Raw genomic sequence first — 26,841 nt, 5'->3', positions numbered from 1 at the left:
GTATTAAAGCAGGAGCTACGACTTCCAGTCATACTGTGATATGTATTATTAGAGACTTCCAGGAGCTACAACTTCCAGTCATATTGTGTACCAAAGACTTCCAGTTGTTACAACTTCCAGTCATACTGTCGTCTGGACCAAAGAGTTCCAGGGGCTACAACTTCCAGTCACACTGTGGTCTAGACTGTAAAGTTCCAGGGATTTCAACGTTCAGTTCTACTATATTGGAATGAAAAGTTCCATGGACTGGGATGAAAGAGATCCAGGAGCTGACCCTTCCAGTCGCACTGTGGCCTGGACTATATAGCGTTCCAGGGGCCACAGCTTCCGGAGCGAGTGAGTGAGGGGGGGAGGGAAACACAAAGGCCTGGAGGCCAGCAAAACACAGCTCTGGTGTCACAAAGCAGTCACCTCCTGCAACTCAGCTATCTATTGCTTGCCTTCCCTCGTCCACCTCCCTCCCCACTCGTACGACGGTTCCACCAATACCTACAACACATATCCGTGTATCCCCCCTACAGGTTCACTCCTGCAGTATATAAGGTCACGGAATCTTAAAAGAGTTCCGAGAGGTTTGGGGAGAGAGAGAGAGAGAGAGAGAGAGAGAGAGAGAGAGAGAGAGAGAGAGAGAGAGAGAGAGAGAGAGAGGTGGACCGACGTGCTAGTGTGGAGACGGAAAGGTATCACGACACTGATACGTCAGACGGGCAAAAAAAGAAAATATAAAAATGCCAGTGTGGAACACGGTCACGTATTCACTGTGGCCATGTCTTGTTGCTCTCACACGAACCAGTACATACCCATGGATGTACTGTGTTTATTTATTTATTTATTTATATATCTGGTTACGTAATAAGATGGTTCGCTGTGTTATTAAGGGTTAGAGACGAGGATACAACAGAACTTTGAGTTCCACGTACGTTTTGTACAGTACGGTATGAGGGAGGCGCGGTCGGGTTAAGCGCTAGGCTAGGTTGTGTTGTGTACAGGCCGCTGCGGTGCTGGGCCCCGCATGCATGTAGCGCGCCCCCGCCCTCACCACCCGACTCCCTCGCTCACTGCTGATTCATTCATGGCAATCAGCTGGGGAGAGTGTGTGTGAGAGAGTGAGTGTGTGTGTGTGTGTGTGTGTGTGTGTGACTCACTGGTTGTGAAGGGGGAGGTGGGTATCCATGCTGAGGTTTATCGCCGTTCCGCTCACCTCACCGGTGGCCTCTTGCCAACCTCCGCCCATATGACCACCGCCGCGCGTCCGCTTGCCCGCCCGTTCGCCACCCGCCAGCCCGCCCGCCCGCCTGCCATGTTTGACACCCTCCACACCCCACTAACCCCCCTTCCACGTACACACACACACACCCTCACCTCCGCTACCGGAAGCTGTGCAGGTGTGTTGGCGCGGGTGGCTATCGATTTTGTCATTTCTACAACTGTAGTAGGAGTATTATTTACCAGAGAGAGAGAGAGAGTACTGATGTTATCCATTTTTGGCGGACGACCATCCCTGCGTTCACATCAGGTCTTGACATTTGAGGACAGATGTTCGTCTTTTGAACTCAAGCCAGATAACAGGCGCTTCCCCCAGGTATAGCCAAGCCTCCGCAGACTCGGAGCTTTCTGTGAAGCGCGTGAAATGTGGCATAAAAACTAGATCTGCTAGTCGTTCATCCGGCCCGAAAGCACGCGCGATGGGGGCACCGAGAGACACGCGGAACGGAACACACTGCGACGTGCGGAACGGAACAGAGGGAGACGCGCGGAACGGAACAGTCGGAGGCATGCGGAACGGTGCAGAGGGAGACGCGGGGAACGGATCAGTCGGAGGCATGCGGAACGGTGCAGAGGGAGGCGCGGGGAACGGATCAGTCGGAGGCATGCGGAACGGTGCAGAGGGAGACGCGCGGAACGGATCAGTCGTTGTGACGAGGAAGGGAAATAACCCGTCAAGGAGAGAGAGAGAGAGAGAGAGAGAGAGAGAGAGAGAGAGAGCTCATGTGAAACCCCCGTTATGCAGTAGTGACTTAATTTATTTCTCACGGTTGTAATCATTGCGGCTCCTCCCTCCGTGTGTCTCTCCCACACAGTGTGTGTGTGTGTGTGTGTGTGTGTGTGATGTTAGCTTTTGTCTGTCTGGTCATGACAGCTGGGGTCTGGAAATGTCCTGTGTATGTCATAGGTGAGCGTTTCCTCCCTCCCTCCCTCCTTTTTTTCCCCTTTGTCTCGCTGGAGTTGCATGACTGGTGCCTGACTGGCTGACGTCCGTGAGTCACAACATGCCTGGCTTGTGGAGGTTGTCCTTGTTGATTCACAGGCCTGTGCCGGCCTGCACGATGCACAAGGATATATATATATATATATATATATATATATATATATATATATATATATATATATATATATATATATATATATATATATATATATATATATATGTAATTGTGAGTTTTGGGGACTTTTACGTAAATGATATGGTGGATAATGTGTGTGTGTGTGTGTGTGTGAATAGGATGAGACGGGTGTGAAATTCACCCGTCCCTGGTCCTTACGGTGAGTGATTGTGGGTGAGCGCCGCTCACTCACGTGAGGGGGAGGAAGTGGAGTTTAGGATGTGGTTGATGGCGGTGGGGGATGGATGAGTGTGGATAAGGGAAGGGCGGGGGGGAGGGTGGATACTAACCCAGGTCTCTCGAGGGAGGTCTGTCCTCGGCGTTGATGACGCTGGCGCTGATTGCACTCGCCGATGGTAGTTGATGGGTGGGTGGAGGAGGAGGTTCTGTTCGTGCGCGCCTCGCGTTGATGACGACCAGTTGATGGGCGACGAGGCGTCAGGCGATGCGCGGTTGGTGGTTGAGCGTTTGATATGAGACGTCTCTCTCTCTCTCTCTCTCTCTCTCTCTCTCTCTCTCTCTCTCTCTCTCTCTCTCTCTCTCTCGCATGTGGCGTTGATGATGACTGCGGGTTGATGGATGACGTGGCATCCCGAGGGAGGCGTCATCAATGTGACGTGTCCATGACGTGTGGTGATGGGGAGAGGGGAGAGGGTGTGGGGGGTTGAGTATGGGAGGTATGTATGAGTCAGAGGGAGGGAGGGAAGGGCGCACTCTCGCCTCCCTCCCCAGCCTGCTGTTCCTCCTGCTGCTGCTGCTGCACGCACGAGAGCATCGCCCATCCTCCGTAAATATCCGGTCACGGACAGGTGTCCTCGTCGAGGTCAGACCTTAAGCGAAATATAAAAAGAGATAGATAGATAGATAGATAGATAGAGAGAGAGAGAGAGAGAGAGAGAGAGAGAGAGAGAGAGAGAGAGAGAGAGAGAGAGATGAGAGTTTAGGAGGCAGTGTAAAACCTGCCTTTTAAAAAAAGGGTAAAACCTGCCTTTTAAACAAAATGGTTGGGGCTATGCTTGTTGAAGGACGTGTGAAGGTAAAAAGCGTTCCAGAGCTTAGCGGTGTAGGAGAAGAAACAGACATCGTAACAGCTTCACCCTTGTGACTTATCAAGGGACACATAGTGATCGTTACGGGGTCTAGCTAGAAGTTGGGGGGTACACGAGCAGCCAGCTCTCGAGTGCAGGAACGAGCGTAAAGTCTGCAGAAGAGGGGAAAAAGCCAACATTGCAGAGTCTATAAGGCAAGTACGGTCATGGTTTGAGATCAGACTGGGGAAAAGTTCAAAAGTTGGACTCCTCTGGGCTCGACCTGCTCATGTGATCATGCAAGAGTAAGACGAATTATCATTTCCTTTGTATTACAGGAGAAAATCGTTGGCAAAGAAGAATGTATGGCATCTGAGATAGACTTCCAGAGTCTTGTAGGCGGACTTAGTTATTTGCACAATGTCGCGTTTCCCAGTAGGTTGAATGATAGGTTAAACGACAGACTGGCCAGTGTCGCGTTTCCCAGTAGGTTCAATGACAGACAGACTGGCCAGTGTCGCGTTTCCCAGTTGATTAAATGCTAGGTTGAATGACAGACTGGCCAATGTCGCGTTTCCCAGTTGATTAAATGCTAGGTTAAATGACAGACTGGCCAATGTCGCGTTTCCCAGTTGATTAGATGCTAGGTTCAATGACAGACTGGCCAATGTCGCGTTTCCCAGTAGGTTCAGTGACAGACCGGCTGGCCGAGAGGAAGCTCAATGATGGAGAACATAGTGAGGTGGGGGAAAAGTCAGAGGATATGAAGCTTGGAGATCAGGCCCAGCCCCTCCCCTTGACGTACCCTCTCAAAAGATTTTGATAATAAAAGGGGAGGGGGACATAACAGCGGATTCTCCATTAGCTCTGAAGAGGTGATGACTGGCACTAGTGCCAATACCTGTCAAGCCCTGACTTTGGTGCCAGTGTCTGTCAACCCCTGACACTGGTGCCAGTGTCTGTCAACCCGTAACAAGCTGGATAGCCAAACCGTCTTAGCTCTTTGATCTGTTGAGTTCTGTTGTTTATATATATATTCCTATGAGTCCACTGGGAAAATGAAACACGAAAAGTTCCCAGGTGCACTTTCGTGTAATAATCACATCATCAGGGGAGACACAAGAGAGAAATATAACAGTCAGTTGATATACATCGAAGAGACGGAGCTAGGACGCCATTTGGTAAACATGTGATTGTCTAAAACGTATAGATTGGCTGAAACTTTGTCTGTTATCTTCCTTGCTTACAGAAGATAACTCTTTATGATTATTCTTATGACGTGGAGAATGACCGACCTTTAGAATAAGATAAGACGATATTTATTCCAGCCAGTGTTTGATTGATGCACGGTCATGTAACCTCAGAGGCATGCTAATGGGCGCTTCAGCATCCGACCTGAAATGGGTCACCCTGACCTACATTCTTCGTTTCTAATTTTTATTTTTGGTCTTTTTCTCAGTAAATGTGTCCCGGAGTAGGAGTGTAAGATTTATGTGTGTAAGTAGGTTGTTTACGTAAGTGTAGATGAAGACTGGAAAGAGTTTAAACTTTGTGGTTGGATTGATCCAGGGGCTCCCACAGGTTCTAGGGCTGCGCTACACACAGCAGCAGGGACAGGGTGGATCTCTTTGAAGCGACTTGTTGAAAAGCCGCTTTCCGTCAGGTGACCCTTTAGTAGAAGAAATGTTATTTCCCCAAGAGTCAAATGAACAGTCCGTCTATGGTTGTTTACACTTTGCCAGATCTCGCGGTAATAGCTTATCGCTGTAATAAACTTACCTTTGGCCCCAGCGAGTCTTAAAACAACTGTGGCAGTCAATACACCTTTTTATGTCATCATATTCCATCCGTTCGTTATCGGGAAGGTGAGAGAGAGAGAGAGAGAGAGAGAGAGAGAGAGAGAGAGAGAGAGAGAGAGAGAGAGAGAGAATAATGATCTCTTTAACTGCCGGCCGGACTCGTGTAGTTTAAATTGTTTGAAAGAAACGTTTTTTTTTATTTTTTTTTTGCAATCGACCTTCATAGATAACTAACTCATTTTACGTTGCTCGGAATTTTGAACGTGTCAAAAGAAAGAGAAAAAAAAGTTTTCCAGATTTTGTTTGCGAGAAGTTCTGTCCACACTTCGAATGCAGACTATGTTCTAGAACTTGGGGTTTCGATTGATTTAAAACTGGGGAGAATCGCAACGTTTGTCATTTATTTTTTTCCCCCCTCCTGCTAAAGAGTACAGTGGCTCTCAGGAACCAAGTAAAGTGGGTCTACTTTGCATTCATCCAGTCCCTGGTTTGTCACATAGGTTCCACCGAGACTCAGAGAGTTTTCGCCAACCAGCCAGCCAGCCACCATCACCAACCACCACGCTTGCCTTGACCACTTCCATTTTGCCCTGGTTGATGAACGCTTTTTATTCATGACGTTTCTCAATACCCGAAATCTCATTGTTGCCGTAACTAGAGGAGGAGGTTGGTCGTCGCTTGGCCGCTAGACACAACTGGTGATGATATATGGAGAGAGAGAGAGAGAGAGAGAGAGAGAGAGAGAGAGAGAGAGCGAGCGAGCGAGCGGGAGCGGGCCCGGTGGCGCGCGATCGGCAGCTGTCGTCACGCTTGCCGCTGCTCGGTTGTTCACCTCCCCAGCGTCGCCACCACACACACACACTCACACAGGGCCGGTGGTGGCGGCGCCCCATCGTCGCTCACGTCCAACCTCTTTTACCCCCCTTTCAGTTCCAGCCCTTATGCCAGTCCACTGTCTCCCACATGTAATTGGCTGCCGTAATCAGTTGGGGGGGGGTTGTGATAGACTGAAAATATCGTATTTTTAACCCTCCTTTCTCCACCCTACCTCTTTTTTTTTTTTTTTGGCAAGGTCAACTTTACGAAATCATTGTTCTCGATTTGCAATTGGCATAGATGCTGGTACTGCATAATTCAAGAGTTAGCTGTAACGTCACACCACAAGTTGTCATTTATATATTTTTCCATTAGGTTCCGTATTGGTCGATTTTAAGTATTTCCCCTGTGTATTAAAATTCAATGATTTTTTTGCTTCCCAACGAAATCTCCAGTTAATCAAGAGAAGTAAGTCAGGCATTCGTTGAAATGAACCACGTCTTTTGCCTGGATGATTAAATCTAAATGACCAATGATTTGCTGATGTATCTATCCTTTGTTCTAATTTGTACCGTTACCGACGCCGGCGCCCGTCTAGTGGCTGGAGTCTTGTGTGGCAGCCCGCGGGCGATGGTGCTCTGTAAACCTGAGTTCGGCGAGTCACTATCGCGGGCGGTGGTTGTAGGTCCTCATCGAACAACGTTTCGGATTTTGATTTCTTTCTTTTTCTCTGTAGCGTAATAAGAACTTCCTTGATGTCTTATCATAATAGGCTGTGAGGGTATCAGTTTGCGCAGCTGCAGCTGCTCCTCCCGGCTCTGTCGGCAGTAACAAGAATTTAAGGACTTGAAAAAAAAAAAAATATTGCGGAAGGTTTGATTTATCTCTGGTTTGATAGTACTGATGACGTGATGTGGCAGCTTGTTCCATTCGCCTACAACCCTTTGTCATGCCACTTTTATTGTCTATAAACTTGAAAGGTATTTATCGAATCTATTGTTGCGATTTTCCTTTTAGGTTTAGTACTTTTTATTTTTATCGTAGTTTATCCTCATTATGTTTTTACATTTTTATACGTCTGGCAAGCAGTCCCACACACCACGTCTCGTGAGATTGCTCATTGTACTGTCTTCATTTGGACGAGGAATTAGTTTCAGAAATTTCACCAGTGTAATTGAGGTCAGACAAGGGCCAGGTATGGCTGTGATTATTACTAACCCAATTGTCACTTCACTTTGCAGTATTCCGTATATTGATACATTGTTCACTTGGCTTTATGTCCGATAATTATATGTAAGTCCTTCTCCTGCCTTGTTCATTTGAACGCCCAGATAAAGAACTTTGCATTGCTGGACTTCGGAACTACGTTATCTGTTTATAGTCGACCTCGATGGCTCATGATCTTCCGACGTCTGTTTGAGTCATCGTTACATAAAGGCGCGTGGTATCATGGATACTACGAGCCACTTGCGGCTTGTTGTGTACTTCGTAACTTGCCTCATTTTCACCTTGGTATATAACTTACGGTCAAATTTGTCGAACGCCTGTTAAGATAATAGATTGGTCCTCGCCGTAGCTTGTTGGGCTGGTGAATTGAAGTGTTTTAACAGCCATGAAATAAGTCAGGAGGAAGGAACATGTGTGGCAAGCCCGCCGTTTTCTGCCCTTCCCCCTTCCCCACCACTTTGCAACACGTTTTCGTAACGGGAGATGCTAAATTACCCAACTGGGGGGAGAGGGGGGGGGGGGAGGAAGCAGCTGCGCTGATACTGTGGAGATACGGAATATAGAATACTACTATTTTTTTTTTTGTATCCCCTTGAATTCGACGGTGTGGTCCTTGAGCACGAGGGTGCGACCATTGGACCACGATGGTGTGCACACCCTTTTGGCATGGCGAACCAGCCTTTCTTTGAGTGGGACCATCGCAAGCAAGGATCGAAACTTCCTGGTCAAGTTTCAGGACGTGCCACACCACTGGATAGCCTAGGTGAGCCCCAGTCTCGCGTGGGGATAGCTTCCTGTTACCTGAACAATTGAGTTATGTCAGGTCATGTTCGCTGCTAGGAGAGCGCGCGCCATGTGTGTGACGAGTAGCTTTATAACAGCCATCCTTTAACGTTCGCTGTCCCCCCCTCCTCATCCTCCTCCTCCCGCCAGCTCATGTCATGGCGCTCGCGCATCGAGGCGAGGCTTGGAGGGAATTTATTTTGAATATCAGTCGGAGAACTGTGTCTTACTGCCGGCTTAGGGTCGCTGATGTAGTTAAAGTCACTGTTTTGATAGACATGCGATGTAGAGTGGCTTCTTGGCGAAGAATAAGAAGTCTTGGAAATGCTTTATGTATTTAACAAATGATTAATGCCATCCTTGGGCCTTCCTAGCATGTGCATCTGAGGACAAATTTGGTTATTTCTTTCTTTTTAAAAAGTACTGACTTGTAAATTTATGACAGGGTGAACAGATTTAAAAAAAAAACTAAATACGAATATATACTGTTTAAAGGAGTATATACCGGTGTTAAATTTACTTTTTCCTTTTATATATATATATATATATTTTATATATATATATATATATATATATATATATATATATATATATATATATATATATATATGTGTGTGTGTGTGTGTGTGTTGGAAAGGATCACAATTTTATGCGTGATCAAGATATTCCTGAGTCCACGGGGAAAATGAAACACGATAAGTTCCCACGAAAGTGCACTTGGGAACTTATCGTGTTTCATTCTCTCCGTGGACTCATAGGAATATATATATATATATATATATATATATATATATATATATATATATATATATATATATATATATATATATATATATATCGAGGTCACAACGGTGCGTGTGATCTAGTACATGCATATAATCACGAGGAAAATGAAACACGATGTGATCATTACACGAAAGTGCACTTGGGAACTTCTCGTGTTTCATTTTCCTTGTGGTTATATATATATATATATATATATATATATATATATATATATATATATATATATATATATATATATTATCCAAGCTTAACCAAGGACGTGACAAACATCAAGTGAAAACTACGTTCACCGTGTTTACAGTTATGTAATGAACGTGACCGTGTGTTAATGTTATATAACCTACCTCTCGTTTGCCGTGCTGACACCTCTATGGTATGGCCTTGTCTTGCTGTGTACGCTCACTTGTGCTCTTGGTGTCCTGCCACGTATTCCCTGTGGACTTTCCCTTATGATTTTCCTTTTATTCACATTTATTCACAGAGATTCTTGTGTCTCACACAGTTGCCTTTATTGCAGTCATCATGTGAAGTTCGAGTCATAACATACGAGCTTTGCTTATTGTACTTCAAATGGTGAATTTCCTCGTACCACAGTGCATGAACTGTGGCGTAAAATTTCATATGTTCGGCCGAATTGGTTCGTGCAAGCCCTTTGTTGTTTGACTGGACGGTACCAGAAGCCCATGTCATTATAAACAAGTCGTTATCGTCGGTGTAAACTGTTAAGATCGTCACTCCAGTATGTGTTTATATCTTCATCGCAAGTGGCTTCCGTCAACACAAGCTTATATGTGTGTGTGTGTGTGTGTGTGTGTGCGCCTCAACTCGGCTATGCCGTCATTCCAGTAAGGTTCCGGGTGGTCAGCTCGAGAGTGTCCATGCTCAGCATAAGTGATCATTTTCTTGTTGTCGGTGCTAGGCTGTTATAGCTGGCCGACTCCATTCAGTACAGTACATTGGCTTCACTCCTTTATTACGACCACTTTTAAACACCCCCTCGCTTTCGATGCAGTGCTTATAGTCGTCGTCTTTAAGGATTAAGTCATCGTATTCCCTTCTCGAGTAATGGAAGGGTTTTGACTTCAAGAGAGGAGCAGTAGAGAGTATTTTAGGATAGGGTTGGAGGGCGATTGTGGCGGTGACGGTTTGGTGATCAGGTTATGCTATGTGGCCAGATTTCATGTTCTTGTGGATGGAGAAAGTAGAGATAAATGATAAATGATAAACACAATAAAGGTCTTGTCGTTGGAAGAGGCTATAGAGTAGAGGTTTGGTCATCTGAAGTGTAACCCTGTCATCTGCATGAAGGTTTTTTTGTCGTCAAAGGTCGGATATCTGAAGTTCTGTATTCATCTTGGCAAGATTAGGTTTAGTCTTTTGATTTAGAAACCTTGATTCTGAGGGTGGTAGAACGAAGAAGATGAAGAAGAGTTAGGAACATAAGAGGTGTAGATTCCAACAGCGTGTAAGTTCCGGCTGGTGTGATGATTGGGTGATGAGTGTTGCCATACATGGCGTCGTCATCCCGGCTATGGACAGTGATCGTGAGAGAGTTGGGCGTTTCCTTTATAGCCCAGTGCTTCCCACTAAGGTTCACTGACTCTTGTACGACGGCGTCGGCGCGCGAGATCCTTCGCCTTGACGGCTGGCTCTCTCTCTCTCTCTTGACGTAATGCGAGACAGATAAGTCAGGTGGAAGCAGTGAGGTGGGGTGGCGACCGGAGGAGGAGAATGTTATCGTGGTTTATCAGTGCGGTATCACGAGTGTCGCCTCCCTGTACGGGCGGGCCTTGCACACATCTGTCCGGCGTCCGCACCCAGCCAGGCAGCTTGCCGCAAGGCTTCCTCCCTCTAGAGTGCCGTTTCATCAGGAAACTTCCTCGCATCCTTCACGATGCCGCGTGTACGCAAAGATCATAGTGTCTGTGTCTTAGACGGGGATTGCCGTGGGCTCTTTGAGTATGCGTAGCTGTGGTCCGATGGGAGAGGGAAGGATATAATAATAAGGCTTGGCATAGTGAAGGGGGGCAGAAACAATAGCTCTAGCCAGTGTTTGTGTTGAAAGCTGTTATTTAGTAGTTATTGTTTTAAAGGTACTGTACAATACGTTTTATGTTATTTAGCGAGAATAGACACTGCTCATAAGTAACAGTGGTGCTTGAACGAGCAAAGGATTGACGACGTGAGTTTACGTGGTGTTCGGATGGATGGGCTCCACAGCCTAGTTGATTTGTGTGTTACTTTTCTTTGAGCCATTGAAGGCATTGGTTCTATATACTGCAGGGAGTGACACACGCCATGAATCGTCCATGCAGCTTGGGTCATATACAGGTGGAAGGTTTGCTGGACACTTTTAACCAACCGGCTTGGGAACAGAGAAGGAATACAGAATTGAGTGATGTGAATCATACCAGGACTTTAGGTCTTTGGGTTGGGGGGGGGTATTTGTTTTTAGAGACAGATATTTTTATTTTGTCCATATAATATTTGCTAATGGATATTTGGGGAAAAAAATGAGTTTTCTTGACCGGAAAAAGGAATTATTTCCTTATGTTCTTCATTTTCGTCACTCGTCAGCTTATTGCAGTGATAAAGTGTAGTGAGTCATGATGTATATGTACATACCATGACACATTTGGTGAACGAATTCATATAACTCGAGACTGAGCGAATCCTAAAGAGATAGTGAGCGAATCTATAAGAGAACGTAAATAGTGGTTACCGTATCCTTAAGAGGACTTTATCAAGTAGTGAATGAATCCTTAGAAGGACTTGCCAAGTGATGAATGAATCATTTGAGAAGACTTACCAAATACGATGACTTGTCCTTTAGAGGACATATGAATTGGTGAATAAATCTTAAAGGATTTACTTAGCCATTTATCCTGATTGACTACTTTAGAGGACTTGTTGAAGCTAGGTGTGGGAAAGAAATCCCTGAAAGGACTACAATGTCAACTTGGGTGAATGAATCATTGAAAGGAATCATTGAGATGGGTTTGGGATGAATCCTTGAGACAGTTACTGTGAACTAGATCACATACCCATACTGCATATTGGATCAAGTAGAATTTCAGTAGATAAAAGCTTCACAATAGTGAGAGTGGTAGAGTGTGTGTTTTGGGCTTGCGGAAAAATGTAATTAGACGGGGAGCTTGCAAGGAGAGTGGACGATAGCACAGTTTAAAGGGGTCGGTGTGAGAGGGAGACCACTTGTAACATGGGCAAATAGGGTGGAAGAGAACTGGAGGGAGTGACATGGTGGAAGAAGGCGTGGAATGGTGCATACGAGGGACAGCGGTGAGTGGAAAGACTTACCATTGGCCACTCCCGTCATAGGAGTGTTCCCATAGGGCACGGGCGTCAGAGATATACGCAGATAGATAGTTGAATGGGTTGGGCCATTTCTTTCGTCTGTTTCCTTGCGCTACCTCGCAAACGCGGGAGACAGCGACAAAGCAAAAAAAAAAAAAAAAATAGTTGAAGTAATTAATTCGGATAGATGGTGTAATGGAGGGAAGCAACATGAATAGTTTGCTATAATTCTTGTTTCAGATTGAGCTTATATTTTTTTTTCTTTATTGAAAAGTATTTGATTCCATCGTATGACTCTCATAGAAGTATAATGTTTATGGTTTCGCGATGTAAAAAGAAAATGATATTTAAGTTAGCATATAAGACACGAGGAATGAACTCTTCACAAAGAACCCATTTGGTAGTGAAAGGCATAGCTGTATTTGATTGTAATGATGACCTTGTCTAACGTCTGTCATTTTTCCCACAGGGGATGGAGGGGACGCAGAAGGTGTGGGTGAGTGACCAGACCCATGGGTTTCTCTTGGGCAACATTATTGACCTCACAAGCGAGGGAGTGCTTGTCCAACCTATTGTGCGAAGTTCCAAGCCTGTCACTGCTGATTATGATAGCCTTTATCCAGCAGAAGAAGATGACACGAAGGATGTGGATGACAACTGTAAGTTGAATTAAGTATCATTCCCTTTGTTTTGCCATTCACTGAATGTAATTATGTCTCCATAAGAAGCATGTCAAAGAAATGGACTTTATCTAACCATAATTCCCATGTCATTTAAAACAATTCAGTAAACAACTACTGCATTGTAGAAGTTTTACTTTGCTAGCTGTATTTGTTTCCTTTTAAGTTCTTTGCTAAAGACGGGAAAGTACCATTTATATGTATATATATATATATATATATATATATATATATATATATATATATATATATATATATTATCCCTGGGGATAGGGGAGAAAGAATACTTCCCACGTATTCCCTGCGTGTCGTAAAAAGGCGACTAAAAGGGGAGGGAGCGGGGTGCTGAAAATCCTCCCCTTCAGTTTTTACTTTTCCAAAAGAAGGAACAGAGAAGGGGGCCAAGTGAGGATTTTCCCTCTTAGGCTCAGTGTATGTTCTAAACGCTACCTCGCTAACGCAGGAGACAGCGACAGAGTATAATACATAATATATATATATATATATATATATATATATATATATATATATATATATATATATATATATATATACTTACAAGTATCTACTTGTATATATCCCTGACACCTCATTCCCCCAAAGAACTTCCCGGGCAGAAAGGTCCCCAGAATGCCCATTCAAAAATGCCTCCTGCTAACAACTCTTGCACCTTCCTCTGTTCTCTCTAAAGTGGATTCCCTTGTTTTTGTTTCGTAGGATGTTGGCTTTCTGGCCTTCAGTCTTACCCTTTCACTTACTCTTGGATATTTTCTTTACTTATCATCGTGCATCTGCTTCATATAACCAAACAGTGTAAAAGTATTTCTCTTAATCCGCTCTGTGGCACTCACGCCTATTGTTTTTTTTCCCTCCTAATACTGCAGATCAGTGCAATCTAACATAACTCACTCTATCCCATTTGCTAATGCCACAAACACCATGTAGAATGTAAATAACACATTTTAGCAGCCAAAGTCTGTCTTTCATGTTCACAAGTTAAGGTTGAAAGAATTGCTCTCTCTCTCTCTCTCTCTCTCTCTCTCTCTCTCTCTCTCTCTCTCTCTCTCTCTCTCTCTCTCTCAGAGGGGTCTTAGTTTGGGAGGTATTACTGTGCTGAGAATTCCAAGGTGACATTAAGTCTTAAAAATTTTCCCTTACTATATCACACATTATCCTCTTTTTGTAAAATTAGTTGCTTATAGCAATTTTTTCTCCACCTTATCTCTTCTGGACCTCCCACAGTTCATTCGTGTCATCTGTTACTTATATCTTCCTAGCCCCATGATCAGTGCCTACATCTTTTTGCCAAATATTTTCCTGCCATCATCTTTTCAGAAAAAAATTCATCTTTACATCCTTTTCACTTCATAAAAAGAAACCTCCTCTGTACTTACTCAGCACTTTGTTATCTTCTCCCTTTCAGTAACATTTCTTCCATACTTCTTTAATGGTATCCACAGGAAGTTGATTCCTTGTTTTTACACTTATTCCTGCTGCCTTTTCTTAATTATTGAGGCAGTATCAGTCACCTGGCTCCCTTCCACTTTTCCACAAATGCATGCATCTTTTGCATCCATTCTGATACAATGTCACCTCCACCCCTAACATTTCTGCTTTAATCTTGTGTGCCTTAGGGCCCTATCTCTTTCTTAGCCTACTTAGTACCTATTTCTATCTTATCCATGGATATTTTTTTCCATATCAGAATTTTCCTTTCCTTTTTACCCTCCATTTATATGCTTGGCCAGAGGACACTGATGTGTAAAGTTATTTCAAGTTGGAATTTTGTGAGTGTTTATACTGTTTATTTCTTGTTTTCCATGTAATTAGAAAATGTATTAATATCACCTGTATGATGATTCTAGTCTTAAACCTGGATTGATATTGAGGATTCATAGGAAAAAATTTTGAGTGTTCCAGCGCAATTTTCTAACTAATACTTTGTAAGTATAATAACCTGATCATACCCCTTTCAGGTGCCCTTATGTACCTGAATGAGGCCACTCTCCTCAACAATGTAAGGTTACGATACAACCGCGACAAGATATATGTAAGTGCCTTTATTTTGTTAAGCAACTGTATGTTTCATATCTTTGGGTAAAAAGTCTGGATTTAGTGTAAAATTAATGCAAATAAGATTTTATATTTGTTATCAGTCAATGAGAATACAGACAATATTATAGTTTTTCTTTCAATGGACATGTATCTTTTAAAAAAAATTAATTGTTTTTTCGCAGTAACACCTTAACTAATGTCAAATTGCAGTTAGAAATTAAGATATGAGAAATTTTGTCTTTGTTGTTTTGTTTGGAAGAAGTATTAGATAAACTTGTAGAAGTTTTTAGAGATTAGATAATTTGTCTTCTCGGTGGAAAATACAAATTTGGTATCAGAAATGATTCTTAACCTTTCATTATATTTCAGACATATGTGGCCAATATCCTTATAGCAGTGAATCCTTACTTTGATATCCCAAAACTTTATACACTGGATACTATCAAGAAATATCAGGGTAAATCCCTTGGACAGATGCCACCTCATGTCTTTGCAATAGGTAAGTTTTTGGAGCAGAAGTGAATATAGGGTGAATTACAGTAGGTATCAAGAATATGTATATGTTAACGATGATATTGCTGTCTTTACAGAAGTAATACATTTATTATGATACCCCTTTGTTGCATGGACTTCAGTTTCGGGTTTTGGAATAAACTGCGAGGAAAAATGCTCAGGGTTATGAATTCTTTTTTCACAAAGTTTAAAATGTTTTGAACAAAAATTGGATATCAGGACATTTTGTGCTGTGATAGATTACTTAATTTTGAATTTGTTACTAGCTGTGTATAATGAATTGTTATATGTTGTGACCTCTTTAAAAGACTTTAGGCTGCTATCGTAGTTTGTTACAGTGATTATCAGAAAGTAATACTTGTACAAAGTTTTAGCTGGAGCTGTTACTGACAGAACTGTCAAAAGCATAAACTGTACTCATTACTGTATTTTGTAAATTAAATATCAACAGTTACCCCATTTTTGAACTTTTTAAATAATCAACTTTTTTGAGTGTAGGAACCAGTCTCCCAGAGTAGAAAAATTAGCAGAAAAAATTATTGCAAAACTAAGTTAAAATTTGATGTTTATGGGTACCTAGAAGAAGTTTTGGGACTCCTAACAAGAGGCACATATTTTAAAACAGTTTTTATAGTTATCTGAGCTCATGATTGTTACCAAAATAGTTTCTTACACATTATTCAACATCATTAAAATTAAGAATACTTTTGATAACATTGGGAGTAGCTGAAGGCATAAATTCAAGAGAAGAACTTGTAACATTATATGTGACTGGATTGTTTGAATGAGTACTGTTAGATGACAAATGGGAGATCGGGAAAAGTGGAATTGATAGGTAGATTTCCCTTGAAAATGACAGAGGTAATGGGATACATGGAAAGTGTGCACCAGTTTATAGATTTATACAGTTTAGGGACAGGGAAAATATGATTGAAAAGGTTGAGGTTTATATTTACCTGGTAAAAGATGATATCCCTGGGGATAGGGGAGAAAGAATACTTCCCACGTATTCCCTGTGCGTCGTAGAAGGCGACTAAAAGGGGAGGGAGCGGGGGGCTGGAAATCCTCCCCTCTTGTTTTTTTTTTTTTTTAACTTTCCAAGAGAAGGAACAGAGAAGGGGGCCAGGTGAGGATATTCCCTCAGAGGCCTTGTCCTCTGTTCTTAATGCTACCTTGCTAATGCGGGAAATGGCGAATAGTTTAAAAGAAGGAAAGAAAAGAAAAGATGATATGAAAAGAAACATGCAAAGTGAAGTTGAAAATGTTTTGTTAGATACTGTGATTGTGAAGATTTGCAGATAAGGATTGTTTTTATATTGTTGAAGACTTGAAGTTCAAATGAGACAGCATAAAAGACGTGAGTTGATATGGTGAAGTGTGAAAATGTGAAAGTGAACAACAGTGTAAAAGTTGGATTACAGATTATGTAATGGCAATGAAACAATGTGAAGTAAGTTAGAATTTTAGGGGACGTGTGACGAATTTAATTAGAAGCTCTCATTAGCTCTGCAAAATGCAAAAATAAGGTGAAGAGGGAGATAAATGACATAGGTGAAGGAAAATGCAAGAAATATTGTTGATGAAAAAATGTAGAGATGTAAGCTGAATTAACCAGAAAATAGGACTGATAAACTTGGATGGAAGATGACATAGATTTGTGTAAGATGATGATTATCTAAAGAAAATAGATCTGTGAAAAATTAAGATGTTTCAGACAACAGTTTTAGAATGCATGTGATTAAGGAAAAAGTTTGTTAGAGGTCTTTCTTTTTATATCAGTATACCTGCTCCTGAAATGAAAAAAATGGATCAGGTGGTTTTGTACTTTTAGCCTTGTTCTTGCACAGTTGTAGAAAATATCTCCCCAATCATATCCAGCTTCATATTCTATGTCATGTGAGTCTTTTCTCTCTGCCATTTGTTTCTCAAAAGCAGAACTCTATAGTGAACAATATGGAGAATTGCTGTAAAATAACTAATTTCTGTTCTGACACCAAATGAGATGGCCACATGTTTAAAGTACACATTCCTTAACACTGCTTTCAATTTTTTTCTCTTAAAGCGGATAAAGCCTTTCGTGACATGAAGGTGTTGAAGCAGTCTCAGAGCATCATTGTGTCTGGAGAATCTGGAGCAGGGAAGACCGAGTCCACCAAGTACATTTTGAGGTATCTTTGTGAGTCCTGGGGTGCAAAGGTTGGACATCTAGAGGCTAAGATTCTGGACGGTGAGTATGTGTTGTTCTTACTGTTATTTGTAGATAGATATACCAAACTAAATAGTTTACCTCCATTTATGTTTCCTGTCTTTAAGTGTTACACCTCAAACTAGAAGGTTAGCTTAGTTCAGGGGACCAACTTGACAGATTTACCTAGACTGCATAGTGTTTGTCCCTACATAGAATATAGTGAACAGCACCTTGACAACTTCAGTATCATACTCAGTTGTCCAAGATAGTATGTACAAAATATTACTTCATTTGGTTCTGTGTGCCATTTATACTCATCGGATCTGCTGACCTGCTTGTAAGCTGTAGTTATGCTGTTTATGCTTTATCATAATTAATCAAAATTATTTGTAAATATGATTTGTGATATGTAAATGAAAGTTGCTAGTGATTTTTACTATGTCAGGGACATAGCCATAGTATCAAGCAATTCAATGCCCTAAGTTAGAAGTATCCCTCTGTCACATCCTATTACAAATCTTTATTAAGTCTCTGTAATGCACATGTAAGAGAGTGCTTAACAAGCCCATGTATTGAATGAGAAGAAAAGTGGCCTAAGGACATGGGCTTTCTTTGTTAGGGACAGAAAATGTAGAAATAAGGACTCATATTAAAATGTATTGTGGTTAGAGTGACAAGCACTTTTTCCCCCAAGATTCAGTTCCTGTGATGTGAGAATTAGAATTGTATGAAATTGTCTACAAGTCTGCATTTTTTTTCATGTATTTATCCTCGCAATGGTTTTTAATCGTAAGACATATCTGTTCTCCTGGCTTTCAGTCAAATTTTCTGAGATTACTCTGTTAAAAAGTTCCTGTGGCAGGGACAGTCAGGTCTTTGTGCTGTAAAACATGTCATTAATGTGTTGCTTCCCAAACAACATCATGAAAATTCTTGGGTGCTGATGTCCTTGATACTGATGTAACTGTGTCAGAGTTATATCCAGATATTTCATTTTAATAGATTCAATGTCTGTTTCAGCCAATCCTGTGCTTGAATCATTTGGTAATGCCAAGACCACACGCAACAACAACAGCTCTCGTTTCGGCAAATTTATTGAGATCCATTTTAATGAAAGATTCTCAGTAGTGGGAGGATTTATATCTCATTATCTTCTTGAAAAATCTCGTATTGTAGTTCAAGGGCCCCATGAGCGAAATTACCATATATTCTATCAACTGTGTGCTGGTGCTCCAGAACAGTTAAGACAACTGTTAAAACTAGGCACTCCAGATCAGTACAATGTAAGTTGTCTTCAGGTTGTTGCCTCATCTTAATTAATGTAGATTATATTGCTGTAGTATTCATGCTTAATTGAAGAGATGAAATTTACTTTTTTCCTGTCCAAAAGATTCTCTCCTGTATGTGGTGTGAGGTGGTTTGATCAAGTAAGTAATAATAGGGTAAGAGAGATGTGTGGTAATAAAAAGAGTGTGGTTGAGAGAGCAGAAGAGGGTGTTTTGAAATGGTTTGGTCACATGGAGAGAATGAGTGAGAAAAGATTGACCAAGAGGGTATATGTGTCAGAGATGGAGGGAACTAGGAGAAGTGGGAGACCAAATTGGAGGTGGAAAGATGGAGTGAAAAAGATTTTGAGTGACTGGGGCCTGAACATGCAGGAGGTTGAAAGGCGTGCAAGTAATAGAGTGAATTGGAACGATGTGGTATACCGGGGTCGATGTGCTGTCAGTGGATTGAACCAGGGCATGTGAAGTGTTTGGGGTAAACCATGGTAAGTTCTCTGGGGCCTGGATGTGGAAAGGGAGCTGTGGTTTCAGTGCATTATTACATGACAGCTAGAGACTGAGTGTGAACGAATGTGGCCTTTGTTGTCTTTTCCTAGTTCTTCCTTGCACACATGAGTGGAAATGAATGAAGGCAGACAGTTTGAATTATGTACATGTGTATATATGTATATTTCTGTGTGTGTATATATATGTATACGTTGAGATGTATAGGTATGTATATGTGTGTGTGTGTGGACGTGTATGTATATGCATGTGTGTGTAGGTGGGGTGGGCCATTCTTTCGTCTGTTTCCTTGCGCTGCCTCACTAACGTGGGAGACAGTGACAAAGCAAAATAAATAAATAAAAATGTTACTAAACAACTTTCACTTTATTGCTGATGACCATCTCTTTTGCACCTATTCAAAACCGATTGTTTATCAAGATATAAGCATACATATGTAGATATTTCATTGAAATATTTTCCAAATGAAAATATAAGTTTTGGAGAAAAATATGACCCTTTTTTTCAGTATCTACGGAAAGGTTGCACTCAGTACTTCTGCAGCAAGGATACAGAAAAGTCACTGGAAGCCAACAGGAAGAGTTCCAATCACCAGAAGAGAGGTCCCTTAAAAGACCCCATTTTAGATGATGTCCGTGATTTTGCCACCATGGATAAAGCCCTGGGCAACTTTGGTCTGAATAACCAAGAGCGGCTGGCAGTTTATACAACTGTGGCAGCTGTTCTTCATCTAGGAAATATTACTTTTGAGGAAAATCCAGAGGATACAAAAGGTATAACATTAATATTTTGTCAGCGTGGTTATTTATATGAACAATTAGTTTAAATGAGTAGCAGGCAATGAACTTTTACCATAACATGACCTTTCCTCTGTAAAGCTGATGGAATTTTTTCAACTTCATGTGTTACATAAGGTGTCCCTCCTCCCATTCTGGGTTGGCAACTTTCTAAGCAATCAGTGTTAGTATAATGAAGGGTTTTTGATATATCTTAGTTTTCTCCAGCTGTAGAGGTGAACTGAGATCTATTGGAATATAAGGGAAGAGAGTGCCAGAGAGGCATGGTGGCTAACCTAAACCTTTGCATTGAGGTTCTAATAGTCTTTAGATTGAAATATATATATATATATATATATATATATATATATATATATTTTTTTTTTTTTTTTTTTCATACTATTCGCTATTTCCCGCGACAGCGAGGTAGCGTTAAGAACAGAGGACTGGGCCTTTGAGGGAATATCCTCACCTGGACCTCTTCTCTGTTCCTTCTTTTGGAAAAAAAAAAAAAAAAAAAAAAAAAAAAAAAAAACGAGAGGGGAGGATTTCCAGCCCCCCGCTCCCTTCCCTTTTAGTCGCCTTCTACGACACGCAGGGAATACGTGGGAAGTATTCTTTCTCCCCTATCCCCAGGGAAATATATATATATATATATATATATATATATATATATATATATATATATATATATATATATATATATATATATATTTTTTTTTTTTTTTTTTTTTATACTTTGTCGCTGTCTCCCGCGTTTGCGAGGTAGCGCAAGGAAACAGACGAAAGAAATGGCCCAACCCCCCCCCATACACATGTACATACACACGTCCACACACGCAAATATACATACCTACACAGCTTTCCATGGTTTACCCCAGACGCTTCACATGCCTTGATTCAATCCACTGACAGCACGTCAACCCCTGTATACCACATCGCTCCAATTCACTCTATTCCTTGCCCTCCTTTCACCCTCCTGCATGTTCAGGCCCCGATCACACAAAATCTTTTTCACTCCATCTTTCCACCTCCAATTTGGTCTCCCTCTTCTCCTCGTTCCCTCCACCTCCGACACATATATCCTCTTGGTCAATCTTTCCTCACTCATTCTCTCCATGTGCCCAAACCATTTCAAAACACCCTCTTCTGCTCTCTCAACCACGCTCTTTTTATTTCCACACATCTCTCTTACCCTTACGTTACTTACTCGATCAAACCACCTCACACCACACATTTTCCTCAAACATCTCATTTCCAGCACATCCATCCTCCTGTGCACATCTCTATCCATAGCCCACGCCTCGCAACCATACAACATTGTTGGAACCACTATTCCTTCAAACATACCCATTTTTGCTTTCCGAGATAATGTTCTCGACTTCCACACATTTTTCAAGGCTCCCAAAATTTTCGCCCCCTCCCCCACCCTATGATCCACTTCCGCTTCCATGGTTCCATCCACTGACAGATCCACTCCCAGATATCTAAAACACTTCACTTCCTCCAGTTTTTCTCCATTCAAACTCACCTCCCAATTAACTTGACCCTCACCCCTACTGTACTTAATAACCTTGCTCTTATTCACATTTACTCTTAACTTTCTTCTTCCACACACTTTACCAAACTCAGTCACCAGCTTCTGCAGTTTCTCACATGAATCAGCCACCAGCGCTGTATCATCAGCGAACAACAACTGACTCACTTCCCAAGCTCTCTCATCCCCAACAGACTTCATACTTGCCCCTCTTTCCAGGACTCTTGCATTTACCTCCCTAACAACCCCATCCATAAACAAATTAAACAACCATGGAGACATCACACACCCCTGCCGCAAACCTACATTCACTGAGAACCAATCACTTTCCTCTCTTCCTACACGTACACATGCCTTACATCCTCGATAAAAACTTTTCACTGCTTCTAACAACTTGCCTCCCACACCATATATTCTTAATACCTTCCACAGAGCATCTCTATCAACTCTATCATATGCCTTCTCCAGATCCATAAATGCTACATACAAATCCATTTGCTTTTCTAAGTATTTCTCACATACATTCTTCAAAGCAAACACCTGATCCACACATCCTCTACCACTTCTGAAACCGCACTGCTCTTCCCCAATCTGATGCTCTGTACATGCCTTCACCCTCTCAATCAATACCCTCCCATATAACTTACCAGGAATACTCAACAAACTTATACCTCTGTAATTTGAGCACTCACTCTTATCCCCTTTGCCTTTGTACAATGGCACTATGCACGCATTCCGCCAATCCTCAGGCACCTCACCATGAGTCATACATACATTAAATAACCTTACCAACCAGTCAACAATACAGTCACCCCCTTTTTTAATAAATTCCACTGCAATACCATCCAAACCTGCTGCCTTGCCGGCTTTCATCTTCCGCAAAGCTTTTACTACCTCTTCTCTGTTTACCAAATCATTTTCCCTAACCCTCTCACTTTGCACACCACCTCGACCAAAACACCCTATATCTGCCACTCTGTCATCAGACACATATATATATATATATATATATATATATATATATATATATATATATATATATATATATATATGCAAACTCATATTAAACAAAAATTATCCCCCCTTTAAGTAGGTAAAGGTTCGAGTTGAAATGGTGTTTTCCCTAAACAAGCCACAGAAAATACAGAGTTTTAGGAAATTCATTGTCAGGTTTATTATCTATGAACCAGAGAATTATAAAGTTTGCATAACTGCATTTATTCTTACCAGTGATTGGCATTATGCTCAGAACTCTTCCTTAACAACAACAATCTCACCTATTTGAGCGCTTACAGACAACTGAGGAGCATTTCTAGCCTGTTCAGGGCCCCAATCTCTCTTGAGGATGATTGCTTCTATGCAATCATTGACTTCCTTTTTCACTCCTTCAGAAGTACTAGACACTTGCACCATCGAGTGAGATATATATATATATATATATATATATATATTTATATATATTAATCATAATCATGATTTAATTGATATCCTAACACCTATTTTATCAAGAAATATTACTGTTTAAATATTCTGCAATGTTGTTTGACTCTTCATGACCTTTCCTCTGTAAAGCTAATGGAATATTTTCAACTTCATGTGTTACAGTATAGTGTTGACAAGACTTACTTTTCTACTGACCTTTGGCTTTTCCAGTAGATTTTGGAATACCATTCCTTTTTTATTTTAATGTCCAGTTGTATAGATTTTATTTCCTGTTTTTAGAAGTAAGAATGATGTATTATGATGTTTCACTCTCAGTTTTATGATTGATTTTTAAAGCAGAATCCTGTATACAGTTTTATTTTAACAGCCCTAAACTGTAACTAATTTGATATTAACTGATAAACATTTGTATCCATTCTTAGGTGGTTGCATGGTATCTCCTGGTTGTGAGGGATCTTTGAAAACAGCTGCATCACTAATGGGAGTGGACCCAGCTGAGCTCAGTCAGGCATTACTATCACGTGTTATGCAAACAAGCAAGGGTGGGCTGAAAGGCACAGTCATTATGTAAGTTGAGTGATCTGAATTGTCATTTTCTGTTACTATAGTTTTGTTTATGTAGTGATTATTGACAATGAGATCAGCAGCCATTATGATCTTTTTCATTAATATTTTTATCAAAAAGATTGTAAGAATCATAAGGACTATATGAATATATGATTTTCTGAGGTAAGAAAGTTTAAATGCTACTTCTGAATTAATGATTAGGTTTCTTGTAATCATATCTTTATAACTTTTAGGGTTCCACTTAAAATGTATGAAGCCAGTGGTGCTCGTGATGCTTTAGCCAAAGCCATGTACAGTAAACTGTTTGACTACATTGTTCACCGCATCAATCAAAGTATCCCATTCTCGTCTTCATCGTACTACATTGGCATTCTGGATATTGCTGGCTTTGGTAAGCTTGGGCTTCCTTACAGTGTTTGTTCAGATTATATGTTTTAAAGGACCTCATATGTGATGCTTAATGGGAAGAGACTTTCTAAGCCAAATGGTGAGTCATTTACATAAGATTTTTGTTATATCTTGGTTCATCTGGGTCAGATTTTGGGAAGTTTGAATAAATATTTTTTTCTCATTTTTTAACTCTAGGAACCCCTTCTGTAGGGGGTTCCTGCTGTTTCAAGGCTGTGCTTCATTTAGTAGCAGGGAAAGAATGGACTCCCTTAAGTGAGAAGTTCTTCAAACAAGATTGTTTTCCAATATTATAACCTCACTAAAGGTGACATTTCACCCGTGGCTCAACTACGAGCACAACTACAATTGCATCTGCATAGCACACCGATGATGGTGATGATACTGGTGATATAACTTTTACACAATTATGTACTGTAACTTCATTGTTGTGTCACCTAGAAGCTCCACTGGCAGTATTGGTGAACAAATTGGTGTACCATCCAACAAAGGACCTCATCTCCAATCCAAACCTCACTCCCCACAGGACTGCTGGACTGAGGGAAACTGGGATAGATCACTCCCTCCATGATGGGACTGTAGTTTCTTGGGAGTTATGGAGGTGGAAATTGAAGGTGCCCCTTGGCTTATAGGTTTTGAGGTCTCTTAGCAGTGGTCAACTCATGTAGACTAATAGTGTTCTGAAAAATATATCTTTGAAAGGTTTAGTTGCACACTGAATTTTTGTAGTATGTGAAGCTGATGAGAAGGGAAGAAAGAGATATGATACTTGCAGTGATATCCATGATTATTTGTAAATTCTTGCTGTTTAGACATTATAAGAATTACATCACTTCTGATCTGTTTTAGTATACTCTGTTTAGACAGCAACTTTTTTCATTTGCTTGCATGTTTCATTTGAATGAATGATGAAAATTAAGTATGTAAACTGAGAGAAAAAAGTGATGCTGTGTTTGTCTTGCTGTGAAATAATTACAACATCCCAATCTTTCTGATGGGATAGAAACAGAAAAGGAATAGATGTAATGAGAAATTTGGTTTGGTTAAGGGAGGTTGCAGATGAAGAAGTTAGAGAAATTGTTGGGAATGTATTGCAACACAAGAATTTTGTTCATGAAAATGGTATGAATGGAGACCATGGTGTTAGTTGAAAAATCAGTTTTATGTCCAAGTAAAAGGTAAAGAACACTTTTGAAAGTGTGGGAGTTTCTGTTTAACTCAAGAAACTTAGATTGAAAAGAGAAAGGTGGGAATGAGCTCTTGTGCAGAGGCTGTGTTTAGCTGATCTCTTACAGTTAACCCATTGAATGATTGAATTAGGAATGGAAAGATGGTAGATAGATATAAAAATAGTAGCATGTGGTGATGATGAATTAGGAATGGAAAGATGATAGATAGATATAAAAATAGTAGCATGTGGTGATGATGAATTAGGAATGGGGAGATGATAGATAGATATAAAAATAGTAGCATGTGGTGATGATGGATTAAAAGATAGTGGGATGTGGTTTGTGTCTTAAGTTCTTCAGGTACAAAATTCTGACTTCTGATGTCAATAATGTTCAGTTTTTTTGACACTGACAAAGATTATATCTGGTGATTGGATTTTGAAATTAATTGTTTATTCCACTCAACAGAATACTTTCCAGTGAATAGTTTTGAGCAGTTTTGCATAAACTACTGCAATGAAAAGCTTCAGATGTTCTTCAATGAACGTATCTTAAAAGAGGAACAGGCACTTTATGAGAAAGAAGGACTTGGTCTTCGGAAAATATCGTATGCAGACAACCAAGACTGCATTGGTAAGTTGGCATTCAGTGTTATGCAGCTTTCTTGTCTGTTGAGAATTTTTTACAGTTTACGCTCTAAAGAAATTTGTATATGTAATGATTTTATGTTTTATTTTTGTATTTTGTTATGGATTTTGTGCATAGAATGCCAGTTGGCATGCTCAGTCTTCCACAGATATTATTGAAACAACACTTTATATTCCTCTTTACCTTTGCCCTTGGAAAAGAGGGCAAATGAGAGTTGGGGTCAGTGAGTATCAGCAAACTTCAGGAAGAATGAGATGTTTTGGAAGCAGATAAATAATGTGCAAAAGCCGTGAGAACAAATGGGAATATCAATGAAGAGGGCAAAATGGGAATTGATAACAGGTAGTGATTAAGTGAGGAGGAGATGGAGTGAGTATTTTGAAAGACTGTAAAATGTGTTTGATGATAGAGTGGCAGATATAAAGTGTTTTAGTCATGGTGTTATGCAGAGTGAGAGTCATGGAGAGTGGTTTGATGAAGAGAGAAGAGATGATGAAAGTCTTGTGTAAGATGAAATGTGATAAAGCAGCTGGAGTGGATGGTATTGCAATTGAATTTATAAAAAACGGTGGTGACTGTGTCATTGATTGGTTGGTAAGGATTTTCACCGTGTGTATGTATCATGGTGAGTTGCCTAAGGACTGGCAAAATTCATGTTTAGTGGCATTGTATGAAGGCAAGGGGGATAAAGATAAGTATTCAAACTACAGAGATATTAGTTTGTTTAGTATACTTGGTAAGTTGTATGGGAGGGTACTGATTTAGAGGGTGAAGGGATGTACAGAGCATCTGATTGGGGAAGAGCAGTGTGGTTTTAGAAGTGGTAGAAGATGTGTGGATCGTGTTATTGCTCTAAAGAATGTGTGTGAGAGATACTTAGAAAAGCAGATAGATTTGTATGTGGCATTTATGGATGTGGAGAAGGCATA

General features: G+C 40.9%; 1 protein-coding gene across 11 annotated transcripts in view; it reads left to right on the top strand.

Moving 5' to 3' along the window:
- The window catches only part of jar (Myosin heavy chain 95F jaguar), a 119,968-nt gene that overhangs the window by 50,829 nt on the left and 42,298 nt on the right, over positions 1-26,841 (top strand). For 10 of the 11 annotated variants that reach the window (XM_071679707.1, XM_071679699.1, XM_071679700.1 and 7 more), the window contains 9 exons: positions 12,608-12,797; positions 14,795-14,868; positions 15,243-15,372; positions 17,449-17,613; positions 18,595-18,857; positions 19,873-20,137; positions 23,543-23,687; positions 23,921-24,078; positions 25,733-25,897. In XM_071679707.1, coding sequence (XP_071535808.1) covers positions 12,608-12,797; positions 14,795-14,868; positions 15,243-15,372; positions 17,449-17,613; positions 18,595-18,857; positions 19,873-20,137; positions 23,543-23,687; positions 23,921-24,078; positions 25,733-25,897 — 1,555 coding nt within the window. Of the gene's footprint in view, positions 1-10,577; positions 10,727-12,607; positions 12,798-14,794; positions 14,869-15,242; positions 15,373-17,448; positions 17,614-18,594; positions 18,858-19,872; positions 20,138-23,542; positions 23,688-23,920; positions 24,079-25,732; positions 25,898-26,841 lie in introns of those variants that run through there. The other variant, XM_071679702.1, reaches the window with a different exon arrangement.

This window comes from Panulirus ornatus, chromosome 30, assembly GCF_036320965.1.
Source record: "Panulirus ornatus isolate Po-2019 chromosome 30, ASM3632096v1, whole genome shotgun sequence".
In the NCBI taxonomy this organism is placed as follows: Eukaryota; Metazoa; Arthropoda; class Malacostraca; order Decapoda; family Palinuridae; genus Panulirus; species Panulirus ornatus.
This window is presented reverse-complemented; position numbering and strand designations above follow the sequence as displayed.